At 44.7% G+C, this 16,986-nt stretch overlaps 1 protein-coding gene across 1 annotated transcript in view; it reads left to right on the plus strand.

Moving 5' to 3' along the window:
- LOC124654685 (2-alkenal reductase (NADP(+)-dependent)-like) overlaps positions 1–15,387 on the plus strand; it is a 27,108-nt gene extending 11,721 nt beyond the window's left edge. The window contains exons 2-5 of the mRNA XM_047193685.1: positions 13,691–13,894; positions 14,372–14,538; positions 14,672–14,754; positions 14,855–15,387. Of these exons, the coding sequence (XP_047049641.1) occupies positions 13,691–13,894; positions 14,372–14,538; positions 14,672–14,754; positions 14,855–15,233 (833 nt within the window). The 3' untranslated portion in view covers positions 15,234–15,387. The remainder of the gene's footprint in view (positions 1–13,690; positions 13,895–14,371; positions 14,539–14,671; positions 14,755–14,854) is intronic.
- The last annotated feature ends 1,599 nt before the right edge of the window (positions 15,388–16,986 follow it).

Genomic DNA, 16,986 nt, shown 5'->3' on the forward strand with positions numbered 1-16,986 from the left:
TCCAAGAGCGGAACATGCGCGAGTAGTGTCCATTCGGAACCATGTAACTTGAGTCCACGAGAAGTTCCACACCTTGCATGCGTTCACCGAATTCATGCTCCTCCACTTAGAGGAGCACCTCCTAGGGTGGGTGGCTACAAGGGAAGACGTGGCGTGGTTGCCGATGTCACGTGAGCTGGCAAGCAAAATCAGTTCTTCTCCGTGCCCGCACCAGGCCTCCTCCTCCGCCAAGCTGCTCGACCCCAACTGCCTCTCCATCTAGAACGATGGCCTTCTATAACGTCACGGCAGTGCAGTCATGGACGCAGACGCGAGGACGCAAGCACAACAGCGACCCACATCGTGGATTGTTATTGTTTTGCTACTTTGTTGAGAGTTGTTAGCTTGACCAGCAGCGCCGGGGCCGGCGCATATACTCAGGAAGGTTAAACTATTGTTGAGATAAGATAATTTTGTTACCCAAGTGTGTTAGTTAGTGAAGATAAGGTTTGTTAGTTCCACCGATAGTGACATTTAGTATGTAAATTGTGATAAGTGTGGCATCATGAGAAGCATGATATTGCATGTTTCACCTTAATAGTAAAGATTAGTAGTTCATCTGCAACACTTCAAGTGAAAAATATACCAAGCAACATTTTAAGTGTTATTACATATTGATAATCTTCCAAATTTATTAGCTTATCGCTGAAGTTTAATCTTGAAAATACCATACGACAGTAAACCCACAGGCATTGTCTTTATCCTTATTAGATGAATCAGATCAGTGGTAACCTGCAGTCATTGGTCTTCAAAATCAATGTATGAATCAAATCAACTGGAAACAGAATATGTAGAACCATCATCTATTAGATTGGTGTGTGAAATATCTGGTTTAACTTTTGTCTATGATATAATGATGTAGAAACATTCTTCGGTTTCAGATTTACCTTTAATAGTAAAGATTGTCGACAAACACATTTCTGAATGCAACATTAAATTAGGGGGCATGTTTCGTAAGACATGGATCCACCTATTAGCCAAACTGCATGGAGCCTAGGTTACTTTTCATGTGTGTTGCATCATTAGTTTTCTACGACAACGATCAAAATTTTCATTGCTAATGTTATGTAGCTTATGTTTTTGTAGACCATGTTGTATCCGACTATCTAAGCAAATATGTACCGGAATAGAATTGGTAATAAATCTGCACCGAAGATAAAAGTAAAAAGGTTGGCATGATTTACCCGTACCATGAAGATGTTTACGCATAAAAAGAGCAACGGCTAGAAACAATTAACATCATATGAATTACCTCCACTTTCAAATGCACATGTATTATGATTTCCCCTTACCATGAAGATGTCTCGTGGGATTTTATACTTGCGTACTTGAGAGGCTTAATGATCTGATGAATGGAAAGCTGATAAAAGGCTCTTGCTGCCAAAAAGTAGTGTTCTTTGCTGACTATATTGTTCACATAGTTTAATGCGGCAATGTGTTAAATTGATAATGTAAAGAACCTAGCCACGCCGCTGCAACTGCACCTGGAGAAAGAAGATGGGTACGCGAGCTCCTCCTCGGCTACCATCACCACATGCCCATGCATCATGCATCCCGGCCGGCTATCCATGGCCATGGCCTCCCAAGATGCTGAGTACGATGGCGTCGGAAGGAGACCATGAGTACGTGAACGTCGTGTCAGTCTGGTCTCGTCTGTCGTCCCGAGCCGGCGGCGGCGGAATAAACGAGAAGATTTTCTCCGGAGTCCGGACTGCCGGCACGATTGCACGGATTGGTGATTCGAGTTACGAGAAACCTCAAATTGATACCAACGCGTACAGTGGGAAAGGTTATCTCTTATCTGTATCTAGCGAGTTTTAAGGATCTCAACCGTCCACAGCGGATGGAGCCCGTGGGAGGAGGCCGTGGCAGGGCGAGGAGGCTTGGGCGGCTGAGCCCTGGGCGGCGTAGTAGGCGTCGGTGTGGGTGAGGATTTGACGTGATTTGCGGTTAGTTTCGCGTTTCTGAGAGGTATACGCGGTTGCTGTTAATTAGTTGCTGAATTTTGGGGATAAGAAGCGGGGTGGCATTTTCAGGATAAAGATGTGGGGGTATTATTGTTGCGTTTTCTTTGTTCCGCGCGCAGGATAAAGACGTGGGGGGTATTATTGTCCATCCTAAAAATGTGACACCAGGCATTCACCAGTTTACTCTTAATAGTAGAGATTACCTCCACTTTCAAATGCACATGTATTATGATTTCCCCTTACCATGAAGATGTCTCGTGGGATTTTATACTTGCGTACTTGAGAGGCTTAATGATCTGATGAATGGAAAGCTGATAAAAGGCTCTTGCTGCCGAGAAAGTAGTGTTCTTTGCTTGACTATGTTGTTCACATAGTTTAATGCGGCAATGTGTTAAATTGATAATGTAAAGAACCTAGCCACGCCGCTGCAACTGCACCTGGAGAAAGAAGATGGGTACGCGAGCTCCTCCTCGGCTACCATCACCACATGCCCATGTGATGGCGTGTATTTCACACGTTCGTTGGGCAACCCCAAGAGGAAGGTATGATGCGCACAGCAGCAAGTTTTCCCTCAGAAAGAAACCAAGGTTTATCGAACCAGGAGGAGCCAAGAAGCACGTTGAAGGTTGATGGCGGCGGGATGTAGTGCGGCGCAACACCGGAGATTCGGCGCCAACGTGGAACCTGCACAACACAACCAAAGTACTTTGCCCCAACGAAACGAGTGAGGTTGTCAATCTCACCGGCTTGCTTGTAACAAAGGATTAACCGAATTGTGTGGAAGATGATTGTTTGCGAGAGAAAATAGTAAAACAAGTATTGCGGCAGATTTGTATTTCGGTATTAAAAGAATGGACCGGGGTCCACGAGTTCACTAGAGGTGTCTCTCCCATAAGATAAAAGCATGTTGGGTGAACAAATTACATTCGGGCAATTGACAAATAGAGAGGGCATAACAATGCACATACATGTCATGATAAGTATAGTGAGATTTAATTGGGCATTACGACAAAGTACATAGACCGCCATCCAAGCTGCATCTATGCCTAAAAAGTCCACCTTCGGGTTATCGTCCGAACCCCTTCCGGTATTAAGTTGCAAAGCAACAGACAATTGCATTAAGTATGGTGCGTAATGTAATCAATAACTACATCCTCGGACATAGCATCAATGTTTTATCCCTAGTGGCAACGACACAACACAACATTAGAACTTTTACATCCTTGTCCCGAGTGTCAATGCGAGCATGAACCCACTATCGAGCATAAATACTCCCTCTTGGAGTTACTAGCATCAACTTGGCCGAGCCTCTACTAATAACGGAGAGCATGCAAGATCATAAATAACACATATGCAATAACTTGATAATTAACATAACATGGTATTCTCTATCCATCGGATCCCGACAAACACAACATAGAGTATTACGGATAGATGATCTTGATCATGTTAGGCAGCTCACAAGATCCAACAATGAAGCACAATGAGGAGAAGACAACCATCTAGCTACTGCTATGGACCCATAGTCCGGGGGTGAACTACTCACTCATCACTCCGGAGGCGACCATGGCGGTGTAGAGTCCTCCGGGAGATGAATCCCCTCTCGGCGGGGTGCGGAGGAGATCTCGAGAATCCCCGAGATGGGATCGGCGGCGGCGGCGTACGGGTAAGGTTTTCCGTATCGTGGTTTTTCGCATCGGGGTTTCGCGACGGAGGCTTTAAGTAGGCGGAAGGGCGAGTCGGGGGCGACGAGGGGCCCACACCACAGGGCGGCGCGGGCCCCCCCTTGGCCGCGCCGCCATGTGGTCTGGCCACCTCGTGGCCCGACTTCGTATGCTCTTCGGTCTTTTGGAAGGTTCGTGGCGAAATAGGCCCCTGGGTCTTCGTTTCGTCCAATTCCGAGAATATTTCGTTACTAGGATTTCTGAAACCAAAAACAGCGAACAATGACAGCTGGCACTTCGGCATCTTGTTAATAGGTTAGTTCCGAGAAAATGCACGAATATGACATAAAGTATGCATAAAACATGTAGGTATCATCAATAATATGGCATAGAACATAAGAAATTATCGATACGTCGGAGACGTATCAAGCATCCCCAAGCTTAGTTACTGCTCGTCCCGAGCGAGGTAAAACGATAACAAAGATAATTTACGAAGTGATATGCCATCATAACCTTGATCATACTATTTGTAAACATATGTAGTGAATGCAGCGATCAAAACAATGGTAATGACATGAGTAAACAAGTGAATCATAAAGCAAAGACTTTTCATGAATAGTACTTCAAGACAAGTATTAATAAGTCTTGCATAAGAGTTAACTCATAAAGCAATAAATCAAAGTAAAGGTATTGAAGCAACACAAAGGAAGATTAAGTTTCAGCGGTTGCTTTCAACTTGTAACATGTATATCTCATGGATAATTGTCAACATAGAGTAATATAACAAGTGCAATATGCAAGTATGTAGGAATCAATGCACGGTTCACACAAGTGTTTGCTTCTTGAGGTGGAGAGAGATAGGTGAGCTGACTCAACATAAAAGTAAAAAGAATGGTCCTTCAAAGAGGAAAGCATCGATTGCTATATTTGTGCTAGAGCTTTTATTTTGAAAACATGAAACAATTTTGTCAACGGTAGTAATAAAGCATATGAGTTATGTAAATTATATCTTACAAGTTGCAAGCCTCATGCATAGTATACTAATAGTGCCCGCACCTTGTCCTAATTAGCTTGGACTACGGATCTTTGCAATGCACATGTTTTAACCAAGTGTCACAATGGGGTACCTCCATGCCTCTGTACAAAGGTCTAAGGAGAAAGCTCGCATTTTGGATTTCTCGTTTTTGATTATTCTCAACTTAGACATCCATACAGGGACAACATGGACAACGGATAATGGACTCCTCTTTAATGCATAAGCATGTGGCAACAATTATTATTCTCATATGAGATTGAGGATGTATGTCCAAAACTGAAACTTCCACCATGAATCATGGCTTTAGTTAGCGGCCCAATGTTCTTCTCTAACAATATGCATGCTCCAACCATAAAGGTGGTAGATCTCTCTTACTTCGGACAAGACGGACATGCATAGCAACTCACATGATATTCAACAAAGAATAGTTGATGGCGTCCCCGGGAACATGGTTATCGCACAACAAGCAACTTAATAAGAGATAAAGTGCATAAGTACATATTCAATACCACAATAGTTTTTAAGCTATTTGTCCCATGAGCTATATATTGCAAAGGTGAATGATGGAATTTTAAAGGTAGCACTCAAGCAATTTACTTTGGAATGGCGGATAAATACCATGTAGTAGGTAGGTATGGTGGACACAAATGGCATAGTGGTTGGCTCAAGTATTTTGGATGCATGAGAAGTATTCCCTCTCGATACAAGGTTTAGGCTAGCAAGGTTATTTGAAACAAACACAAGGATGAACGGTACAGCAAAACTCACATAAAAGACATATTGTAAACATTATAAGACTCCACACCGTCTTCCTTGTTGTTCAAAACTCAATACTAGATGTTATCTAGACTCTAGAGAAACCAAATATGCAAACCAAATTAGCAAGCTCTAAGTATTTCTTCATTAATGGGTGCAAAGTATATGATGCAAGAGCTTAAACATGAGCACAACAATTGCCAAGTATCAAATTATCCAAGACATTTTAGAATTACTACATGTAGCATTTTCCAATTCCAACCATGTAACAATTTAACGAAGAAGAAACTTCGCCATGAATACTATGAGTAGAGCCTAAGGACATATTTGTCCATATGCTACAGCGGAGCGTGTCTCTCTCCCATAAAGTGAATGCTAGGATCCATTTTATTCAAACAAAACAAATAAACAAAAACAAACCGACGCTCCAAGCAAAGTGCATAAGATGTGACGGAATAAAAATATAGTTTCAGGGGAGGAACCTGATAATGTTGTCGATGAAGAAGGGGATGCCTTGGGCATCCCCAAGCTTAGACGCTTGAGTCTTCTTAGAATATGCAGGGGTGAACCACCGGGGCATCCCCAAGCTTAGAGCTTTCACTCTCCTTGATCATATTGCATCATACTCCTCTCTTGATCCTTGAAAACTTCCTCCACACCAAACTCGAAACAACTCATTAGAGGGTTAGTGCATAATAAAAAATTCACATGTTCAGAGGTGACACAATCATTCTTAACACTTCTGGACATTGCATAAAGCTATTGGACATTAATGGATCAAAGAAATTCATCCAACATAGCAAAAGAGGCAATGCGAAATAAAAAGGCAGAATCTGTCAAAACAGAACAGTCCGTAAAGATGGATTTTATTAGGCCACCAGACTTGCTCAAATGAAAATGCCCAAATTTAATGAAAGTTGCGTACATATCTGAGGATCATGCACGTAAATTGGCTTAATTTTCTGAGCTACCTACAGGGAGGTAGACCCAGATTCGTGACAGCAAAGTAATCTGGAACTGCGCAGTAATCCAAATCTAGTACTTACTTTACTATCAAAGACTTTACTTGGCACAACAAAACTCAAAACTAAGATAAGGAGAGGTTGCTACAGTAGTAAACAACTTCCAAGACTCAAATATAAAACAAAATACTGTAGTAAAAACATGGGTTGTCTCCCATAAGCGCTTTTCTTTATAGCCATTAAGATGGGCTCAGCAGTTTTAATGATGCACTCGCAAGAAATAGTATTTGAAGCAAAAGAGAGCATCAAGAGGCAAATTAAAAACACATTTAAGTCTAAAATGCTTCCTATGCATAGGAATCTTGTAAATAAACAAGTTCATGAAGAGCAAAGTAACAAGCATAGGAAGATAGAACAAGTGTAGTTTCAAAAATTTCAGCGCATAGAGAGGCATTTTAGTAACATGAAAATTTCTACAACCATATTTTCCTCTCTCATAATAACTTTCAGTAGCATCATGAGCAAACTCAACAATATAACTATCACATAAAGCATTCTTATCATGAGTCTCATGCATAAAATTATTACTACTCCCAACATAAGCATAGTCATTCTTATTAATTGTAGTGGGAGCAAATTCAACAAAGTAGCTATCATTATTATTCTCATCGTCAAATATAGGAGGCATAGTATAATCACAACAAAATTTACTCTCCATAGTAGGTGGCACCAAAAGACCACTATCATTATAATCATCATAAATAGGAGGCAGAGTATCATCAAAGAAAATTTTCTCCTCAATGCTTGGGGGACTAAAAAGATCATGAAAACCAGCTTCCCCAAGCTTAGAACTTTCTACATTATTATCAACAATGGTGTTCAAAGCGTTCATACTAATATTACTACCAGCATGCAAATAAGATTCCATAGGTTTTTTAATTTTCGCATCAAACAATCCATGTTTTAAATCAGGAAATAGAATAAGAAGCTCATTGTTGTCCATTATGCCAAACTAGTGTAAACAAGAAACAAAAAGATGCAATTGCAGGATCTAAAGGAAATAGCTTCGAGCACACACACAACGGCAACAGAAGAGTACTTTACCTGAGACCGGAGTATGAGTGCCTTTTACTTTTCCTCCCCGGCAACGGCGCCAGAAAATATGCTTGATGGCGTGTATTTCACACGTTCATTGGGCAACCCCAAGAGGAAGGTATGATGCGCACAGCAGCAAGTTTTCCCTCAGAAAGAAACCAAGTTTTATCGAACCAGGAGGAGCCAAGAAGCACGTTGAAGGTTGATGGCGGCGGGATGTAGTGCGTCGCAACACCAGAGATTCCGGCGCCAACGTGGAACTCGCACAACACAACCAAAGTACTTTGCCCCAATGAAACGAGTGAGGTTGTCAATCTCACCGAGCTTGTCTGTAACAAAGGATTAACCGAATTGTGTGGAAGATGATTGTTTGCGGAGAAAATAGTAAAACAAGTATTGCAGCAGATTTGTATTTCGGTATTAAAAGAATGGACCGGGGTCCACGAGTTCACTAGAGGTGTCTCTCCCATAAGATAAAAGCATGTTGGGTGAACAAATTACGGTCGGGCAATTGACAAATAGAGAGGGCATAACAATGCACATACATGTCATGATAAGTATAGTGAGATTTAATTGGGCATTACGACAAAGTACATAGACCGCCATCCAAGTCGCATCTATGCCTAAAAGTCCACCTTCGAGGTTATCGTCCGAACCCCTTCCGGTATTAAGTTGCAAAGCAACGGACAATTGCATTAAGTATGGTGCGTAATGTAATCAATAACTACATCCTCGGACATAGCATCAATGTTTTATCCCTAGTGGCAACGAGCACAACACAACCTTAGAACTTTACATCCTCTGTCCCGGTGTCAATGCGAGGCATGAACCCACTATCGAGCATAAATACTCCCTCTTGGAGTTACTAGCATCAACTTGGCCAGAGCCTCTACTAATAACGGAGAGCATGCAAGATCATAAACAACACATATGCAATAACTTGATAATTAACATAACATGGTATTCTCTATCCATCGGATCCCGACAAACACAACATAGAGTATTACGGATAGATGATCTTGATCATGTTAGGCAGCTCACAAGATCCAACAATGAAGCACAATGAGGAGAAGACAACCATCTAGCTACTGCTATGGACCCATAGTCCGAGGGGTGAACTACTCACTCATCACTCCGGAGGCGACCATGGCGGTGTAGAGTCCTCCGGGAGATGAATCCCCTCTCCGGCAGGGTGCCGGAGGAGATCTCCGAATCCCCCGAGATGGAATCGGCGGCGGCGGCGTCTCGGTGAGGTTTTCCGTATCGTGGTTTTTTCGCATCGGGGGTTTCTCGACGGAGGCTTTAAGTAGGCGGAAGGGCGAGTCGGGGGCGACGAGGGCCCACACCACGGGCGGCGCGGGCCCCCCTTGGCCGCGCCGCCATGTGGTCTGGCCACCTCGTGGCCCCACTTCGTATGCTCTTCGGTCTTCCGGAAGGTTCGTGGCGAAATAGGCCCCTGGGTCTTCGTTTCGTCCAATTCGAGAATATTTCGTTACTAGGATTTCGAAACCAAAAACGCGAGAAAACGACAGCGGCACTTCGGCATCTTGTTAATAGGTTAGTTCCAGAAAATGCACGAATATGACATAAAGTGTGCATAAAACATGTAGGTATCATCAATAATATGGCATAGAACATAAGAAATTATCGATACGTCGGAGACGTATCACCATGCATCATGCATCCCGGCCGGCTATCCATGGCCATGGCCTCCCAAGATGCTGAGTACGATGGCATCGGAAGGAGACCATGAGTACGTGAACGTCGTGTCAGCTGGTGTCGTCCTGTCGTCCAGAACCGGCGGCGGCGGAATAAACGAGAAGATTTTCTCCGGAGTCCGGACTGCCAGCACGATTGCACGGATTGGTGATTCAGTTACAAGAAACCTCAAATTGATACCACGCGTACAGTGGGAAAGGTTATCTCTTATCTGTATCTAGCGAGTTTTAAGGATCTCAACCGTCCACAGCGGATGGAGCCCGTGGGAGGAGGCTGTGGCAGGGCGAGGAGGCTTGGGCGCGGGCGGCTGAGCCCTGGGCGGCGCAGTAGGCGTCGGTGTGGGTGAGGATTTGACGTGATTTGCGGTTAGTTTCGCGTTTCTGAGAGGTATAAGCGGTTGCTGTTAATTAGTTGCTGAATTTTGGGGATAAGAAGCGGGGTGGCATTTTCAGGATAAAGATGTGGGGGTATTATTGTTGCGTTTTCTTTGTTCCGCACAAGATAAAGACGTGGGGGGGTATTATTGTCCATCCTAAAAATGTGACACCAGGCATTCACCAGTTTGCTTTTAATAGTAGAGATTTCGTGATAGATTCAGTGTTACACCTCAGCAAATGTTTCTTTTAAATCTTGTACAATGTAGTACCATATTTTTCATGCATGGTCTCAGCTGTTGGAGAACACTATATGATTCCCCCACGCGTTGCTACTTGAATATATATAAGTATATGTTTAATAAAGTAAGAAAACTGCAAAAGAAAAATGTTGATAATCATCCAAAGTGATGGTGCGAATGATAACTTCCCCCCGGACAGGTAAATTTTCTGAGCAGCCAGACATGCTTAATCTCCATAGGCAAAAATGAAGAACCTGTAAACCTCACTTACATGTTACAACATTAAAGTACATCTATAGGCGGCAACAAAAATATATCTGCATGTCATAGTCTAAATTTTAGAACAAACAAATTGAACTACCATTGCCTTCAAACAAAATAATCTAAGGAAGACGGAGATAAATATATGGCTTGTTGAAATGACACTGGTTCACAATCGCTCCTATTCCTCCTAATAGTCCTGATCAATCTGCAATACAGAGTTAAAGACCAACAAATGTATTAAACCGGTATGGAGGGAGTATTATAGATTATAGTGGGCTTAGGGCATCTCCAACGGGGCGACCCAAACCGCGCCCGCGCGTCTGGATGGGTCGAGCCGGACAAAAACGCGGCCCAGCGCGCGGACCCATCCCTAAAACGGATGGCCGCGGCGTCCGGGACGACCCAAACCCAAATCTGGGACGAGTTTGCGTGACCGCGGATGCCGAATGCTGGCCGCTCGCGTCCTCCCCTTGTCCGCAACTGGACCGCCTGTCTGTCTCCCAAAACACAAACCCCTCGCGCACATCTCCCGCCGCTCCGCCGCCAGCCAAGGACCGGCGATTTGTGAGCGGCGTCGACGCCGGCCACCGTCGTCGAGACGCCGGCAAGCGGGGCGGAAGCATAGGTCGCGGCCCCGCGCTGCTTTCGCCGCTTCGTAGCAGAGTCGGAGGACACCGTCGCCCTCGCCGACGCTGTTGTCCTCTCACCGTCGCGAGACCTCCCGCCGTTAGCAGCTGCGCCGTTGCCGCCGGAGGTGAGCTCTCGTGCACCGTGTTTCCAGACCACAAGTCGGCCGGGACGGCCATTGCCTGCAGGTCCCTACGGACGCATTGGATGGCCTCCGCCTGCGAGGTGTTCGATGAAATGGACGATCTAAAATTTGTCCCTTTTCATCTGTAGATCATGGTGGACCGCGATGACGACTACTTCTTCAAGAACTTCATCGACACGTCGTCCGACGAGGACTCCGACGACGAATTTTTCACGGATGCTGCGCTGATCATCCACGAGCACATTGTCTCGCAGATCCCCGTGCACCGGGGGTCCTTGCCGGGGCGCGCGGCCGCCTTGGACCGCAAAAGAGAACGCGGCCACGACCAGCTCTTCACCGACTACTTCCAACCCAAGGCATTGTTAACGCCGGCCCTGTTTCGCCGGCGTTTTCGGATGTCCAGGAAGTTGTTCCGCCGGATAATGGATGGCGTCAAGCTCTACGACGACTACTTCTGCGCGAAAGTAGATGCAATTGGCAAGGTAGGCCTCTCTTCGTACCAGAAATGCACGGCAGCGATTAGGATGCTCGCATATGGCGTTGCCGGTGATTTCGTAGATGAGTACACGCGCATGAGTGAGTCTACCGGCTTGGAAGCGATGTACAGGTTCTGCAGAGCAGTGATCGGTTCGTTCGGAGAACAGTACCTCCGGCAACCTACTGCAGAGGACACAGCTCGTCTGTTGTCAATCAACGCTTCCAGGGGGTTTCCTGGGATGCTTGGCAGCATAGACTGCATGCACTGGGAGTGGAAGAACTGCCCCTTTGCTTGGCAGGGGGCATACAACGGTCATTCTAAGGGCTGCACAATCATTCTTGAAGCTGTTGCTTCACAGGATACATGGATTTGGCACTCATTCTTCGGAATGGCTGGCTCGCACAATGACATCAATGTGCTGCAGCGCTCTCCGGTGTTTGATAGGCTAGCGTACGGTCAGTCCCCTGATGTGGATTTTGAGATCAATGGCCACCACTACACCAAGAGGTACTACCTTGCTGATGGTATCTATCCACCTTGGGCTACACTCGTGAAAACCCAACTCAGAGCAGGAGGCAAGGTTTGCCAAAGAGCAAGAGGCAGCCCGGAAAGATGTCGAGCGGGCATTTGGCATCTTCCAAGCTCGTTGGGCTATCGTCGGACACCTGCCGAGCACTGGGATGTGCAAACTCTGTGGGAGGTGATGACCGCTTGTGTAATCATGCATAACATGATTGTTGAGGTGGAGCGGGATGATTCACTCTTTGATAATGACTGCGAGGGCCAGGGAGAGTTGGTTACTCCTAAAGGTGGTCCGGCATTATTCCAGGACATTCTTCATGCACACCATGAAATTCGAGATCTAGATGTACACAACCAGCTGCAGGCTGATTTGATCGAGCACATGTGACAGCATGTAGGCAACAATGCTGCAAACAACAATGATGACGGAAATCCCGAAGCCTAAAGTATTTGTAACGTTTTTACATTTTATTTGAATAATACTTTATCATTGATTACGTGGACAATGTACTGTATAATAAATTTTGAGCACTTGAACCATTTTCTATAATTTATTTGACGTTTATAGTCAATTTACAAGTAAAAACATACAATATGGGGGCGCGATCCATTTTTGCAGTGTTGGGCGCACCGCGCGACCCAAACGGACGCGGGGCTCCGTCCGCGTGTCCGCTCGGCCACCCAAACGGCCCAAAACTGACGGCCCAGCGCGTCCGTTTGGATCGCGCGGTTAGAGATGCCCTTATTACATGAGACGCTTGGACCTAGGTGTTCAACGATTGGGTCACGTAATTTTCTCCCAAGGTGATTTTTCTCTCGGGAGTTGTACTAGTTAAAGCTGGAAGGCCAACAACCCACGTCCTTGCCATCTCTCTGTTTGCATGCAGCCACTAAAATGTAAACAAGGATTAAGTTGGGGAGGTTTCCAGGGATCTCGTGCATGCATTGGGCAGCATTAAGTACCACGATTAAGAGGGAGAGGTTTTCAGTGAGTTAAGCGGCCATTAATTACCACACTGAGCCTAATTTATCGGTATTTTCCTAAAATCACAGGAAGCCCAGTAAACCGGTATGGAGGAAGTATTAGAGCAATTCCAATAGTATAGCCAATTGTTGCCTATAACAAGATGTCATATCATTTGTAGTTATCATATACTATCTCCGTCCCAAGGAATAAGGGCACACACATATTCCAAGACGAATTTTGACCATAAAAATTGAGCAACAAAATCTTGGTTATATTATATATAATTAGTACCGTTGGATTCGTATTGAAAAGCACTTTCTAATGATGTTAATTTATACAAACAATCTTTATATATTTAAAGTAATACTTAGTCAAACGAAAAACACGTAAAACGAGGGCGCCTTATTTCTTGAATCAGAGGTAGTAGCTAACATGTACAATAGTTAGCTATAAGAATGTAATACTTTACTAATATATGGCCACATTTCACTCTCACAAGGTGCCTAGGAGCACGTGCAAGAGCTGGCTATTGCATAGTAGCCCACCTCCCTTCTCTCTCCTCTTCTCTCTCCTCCAACTCATCTAAAATATATTATTTAATATTTTATAGTCAGCTGACTGGACTCTATTGTACTTGCTCTTATAGATTATAGATAGAGATATGTGGTACACATGGTGTGGGCCTGCAGTAATTACTCTGTTATATCGTGTACGTTAGTAGCTTTCTGTTTCACCCATCGAGGGACTAGGGAGCGGACCATAATCTCTTCGTCTGTGCTTCTGATGGATTCAATATTCTTTCTGAACCTATTTACCTCTGGAATCCTCAATAGTTTGCTCTCGTTGGGCATCCTACCAGGTTTTGACTGCTTTCGGCGTAAGCAAGGTGCTAGAATCCGGGCACTCGGGTTACAAGGCAGGCGATCTGGTGTGGGGAATCATAGGATGTGAGGAATACACCTTGGTCACTAATCCAGAGTCGCTATTCAAGATCAGCCATCCTGAATTTCCACTGTCGTACTACACAGGTGTTCTTGGTGAGACCTCACTCTTGCTCGTCACAAGCAAATCTGGTTATTGTTTTTTTATTCGTTATTCTAAAACCGGAAGGTTATGGGTTCATTTCGTCTTACTTATTAGACAGTAGTCTTATATAATCAAGCAAATGCAACGTTGGTTCACTGGGTTTATCGAACTTCAACACTAGTTAGTTGATCACAGAAGAATATGAAAGAGGAATGCATTGCAACAGCCCATAATACACTAGGGCGTAGTATGCCATATCATATCATGTTCAGAGATCCATAGTGGAATTTCTTTTCCAGCAGAGACAGCAAGTATTAACAGCTAAAGATGACATCCAAGCTGATCAATGGCTGGGACTGAGCTTGTTTCTCCCTGGCCTGTTCTACAAGTCTGATAATTACGCTAGTGTACTACTTTCATCATATTTAACAGCTGACACAGTGGTCAGTCTCTTTACTAATTGTGCTACTCGTAAATTGATAATTCAGGCATGCCTGGCCTTACTGCATATGCTGGGTTTTTTGACGTGGCCAAGCCGAAAAAAGGGGAGTATGTCTTTGTGTCGGCTGCATCAGGCGCCGTAGGACAGCTTGTTGGGCAGCTTGCTAAAATCACAGGCTGCTACGTTGTTGGCAGTGCCGGTTCTGATGAGAAGGTTTGTTCTCTCTCTGTCACCGGTTCTGCTTATCTCTACATCATGAATAGTAAGCATACTGATTATGTTACTCCATGTTTCAAATATCAGTGATACATCATTTTTCTTGGAATAAATTTACCTTTTGCTTCAGGTCAACCTCCTAAAAACAAAGTTTGGATTCGACGATGCCTTCAACTACAAGAAGGAGAAGGACCTCAACGCCGCACTTAAGAGGTCCATTTCCAAGCCCCTTTGCTACCATATCCTTGTGTTCAAACTTTGAATGGTAACGGCCAATTAATAGAATCCTCCCTGCCACAATACTTGCTCTCAGGTGCTTTCCGGACGGCATTGACATCTACTTTGAGAATGTGGGTGGTGCGATGCTGGACGCGGTGCTACTTAACATGAGGTTGCACGGGCGGGTGTCAATGTGTGGATTGATCTCGCAGTACAACCTGGAGCAGCCTGAGGGTGTGCGTAACCTCTTCTGCATCGTCACCAAGCGCATCCGCGTGGAGGGTTTCATGGTGACGGAGTACTTCGGCACCTACAGCAAGTTTGAGGAGGAGATGGCAGGTTACCTCAAGAAAGGGAAGATCACCTATGTGGAGGACGTTGCAGAGGGCATAGAGAACGTGCCAGCTGCGCTTATCGGGATCTTCTACGGACGTAACATCGGAAAGCAGCTTGTGGCTGTAGCACGGGAGTGACATCATATGTCGCTGATGTTTTTTTTTCGAAATGGGGGTATTCCCCGGCCTTTGCATCAGTCAATGCACATAGCCTTTTATTAAAAGAGACACGTCGCTGATGTAACTTTAGACACCAGAGTTCTTTTAGGTTCTAATCAGGCCTTGCGTGACCTTCTCGATGAGCATGAGGAGTGTTGATAACTTATGAGATCCTAAAGAAATATCCGAAATTTTACTTGTTTCCAATGCAACTTAGTTGTCGTGGTTCTTTCACTGCATATGCCATTGAGATGGCCTACGAAGAGAGTAGGGTGGGATGACGTTGGAGATTCCAGGGATGAGGTTGAGCACACGATGGACCTAACTTTAGGTTTTACTGCGGTGGCAAAACCATGTGCTACTATAAATCACTATATGATCATAATTTCGCTAGTTTTAGGCGACTTGCTATATGATATCGGTGGCATTTCTAATATCTTGGTGAGATCTGTCTATGATCTATTGAAACTGTCTTAATCTACCCTTGAGGGGTGCTCCTGCCTGTTATATTGTGATCCAAATTCATACTAAACGGAGGCTAACTTCAGACTCCGCTACGCTTTGGCCAGCCCCCGCGGTACGGATCAACGCCACCGCCTATATATACCTCTTGTAAGCCACCGGCTAGGGTTTTTCAGATTATAAGATAACTACCGGTGTTTGTAAACACTCCCCAATATAGTGAAGTATTTGCTGGCACCCGTGGTTTTTCCCCTCTGTGTTAGAGGGGTTTTCCACATTAAATCTTGTGTCTTCGTTGTATTTTCTTTATCGTTCTTCATTATTTGCTTCTCGGTTTTGTAACACTGCCTAGCTTTATATGCTACAGTTGGTCAGGGTTACATGAGTTCTACTAGGACTCAGCAAACGAGTCCTTTCCTTATACCATATGGCAGGTCAAAATTCTTGATGGATATGGTTTAGGCCTTCTAGCCGTCTAGCTTTGGGCTTCAATCTAAAAAGCGTCAAATACTCTCTCTCTCTCTCTCCATTTTACAATTACAATTCTTGCCGTGGTTTTACTTTGTGGGTTAAATTTAGAGCGAGTTCTACTTTCTATCCTCTATTTATGTATTTGTGACACTGATTGCCTCATCGAGTGAAAAAATATCTAGATTGTGCATTCTAGAATATTTGGATCATCATGCCCTCGTAGTGGCTTCCTTTTTCGTCGGAGATGGCTGGCCGGTTGTGGCGGATCTCTTGATCTCACATTTAGGCCTGGCAACGAGTTGAGGAGGCGCGACTGCAAGTGGAAACCAAGCTTCGACTACAATCATGGCGAGCAATGGCGGCTTACTTATGTCGCTACCTTGTTGAAGGCATCGCCGTTGCAGCTTGCGTCTAATCACTCGTGCTACTCTAGAGAAAACCCTAAAAATCTCTTAGATCAAATGACAACGACGCTCGACGCTCCCTCTTGAGGGCATTTTTTATTGGAGAAGCTGCCGAATGGTGGAGGTAGGAGGTGGAGTGGAGTGCTTCTACCACACCGACGATGGAGAGTCTTGCCCGCTAGGCCTCGATGGTGGTTCTGGTTTATTGTACTCGCATAGGGTGGGTGCGTTGTCTGTCGCCATGGTAGCGTCGATGGTAGGACTCGCATGGGTTATGCGGATCTTTGCTCGGGAGATGGACCAACGGTTGATGGCGGTGACAACTTCTTTGGCACGGCATGAGACGCTTGCTATGAGTCTGCTAGACCAGATGAGCACTCTTGTTTCACTTAGTA

This window comes from Lolium rigidum, chromosome 1 (assembly GCF_022539505.1).
Source record: "Lolium rigidum isolate FL_2022 chromosome 1, APGP_CSIRO_Lrig_0.1, whole genome shotgun sequence".
Lineage (NCBI taxonomy): Eukaryota > Viridiplantae > Streptophyta > Magnoliopsida > Poales > Poaceae > Lolium > Lolium rigidum.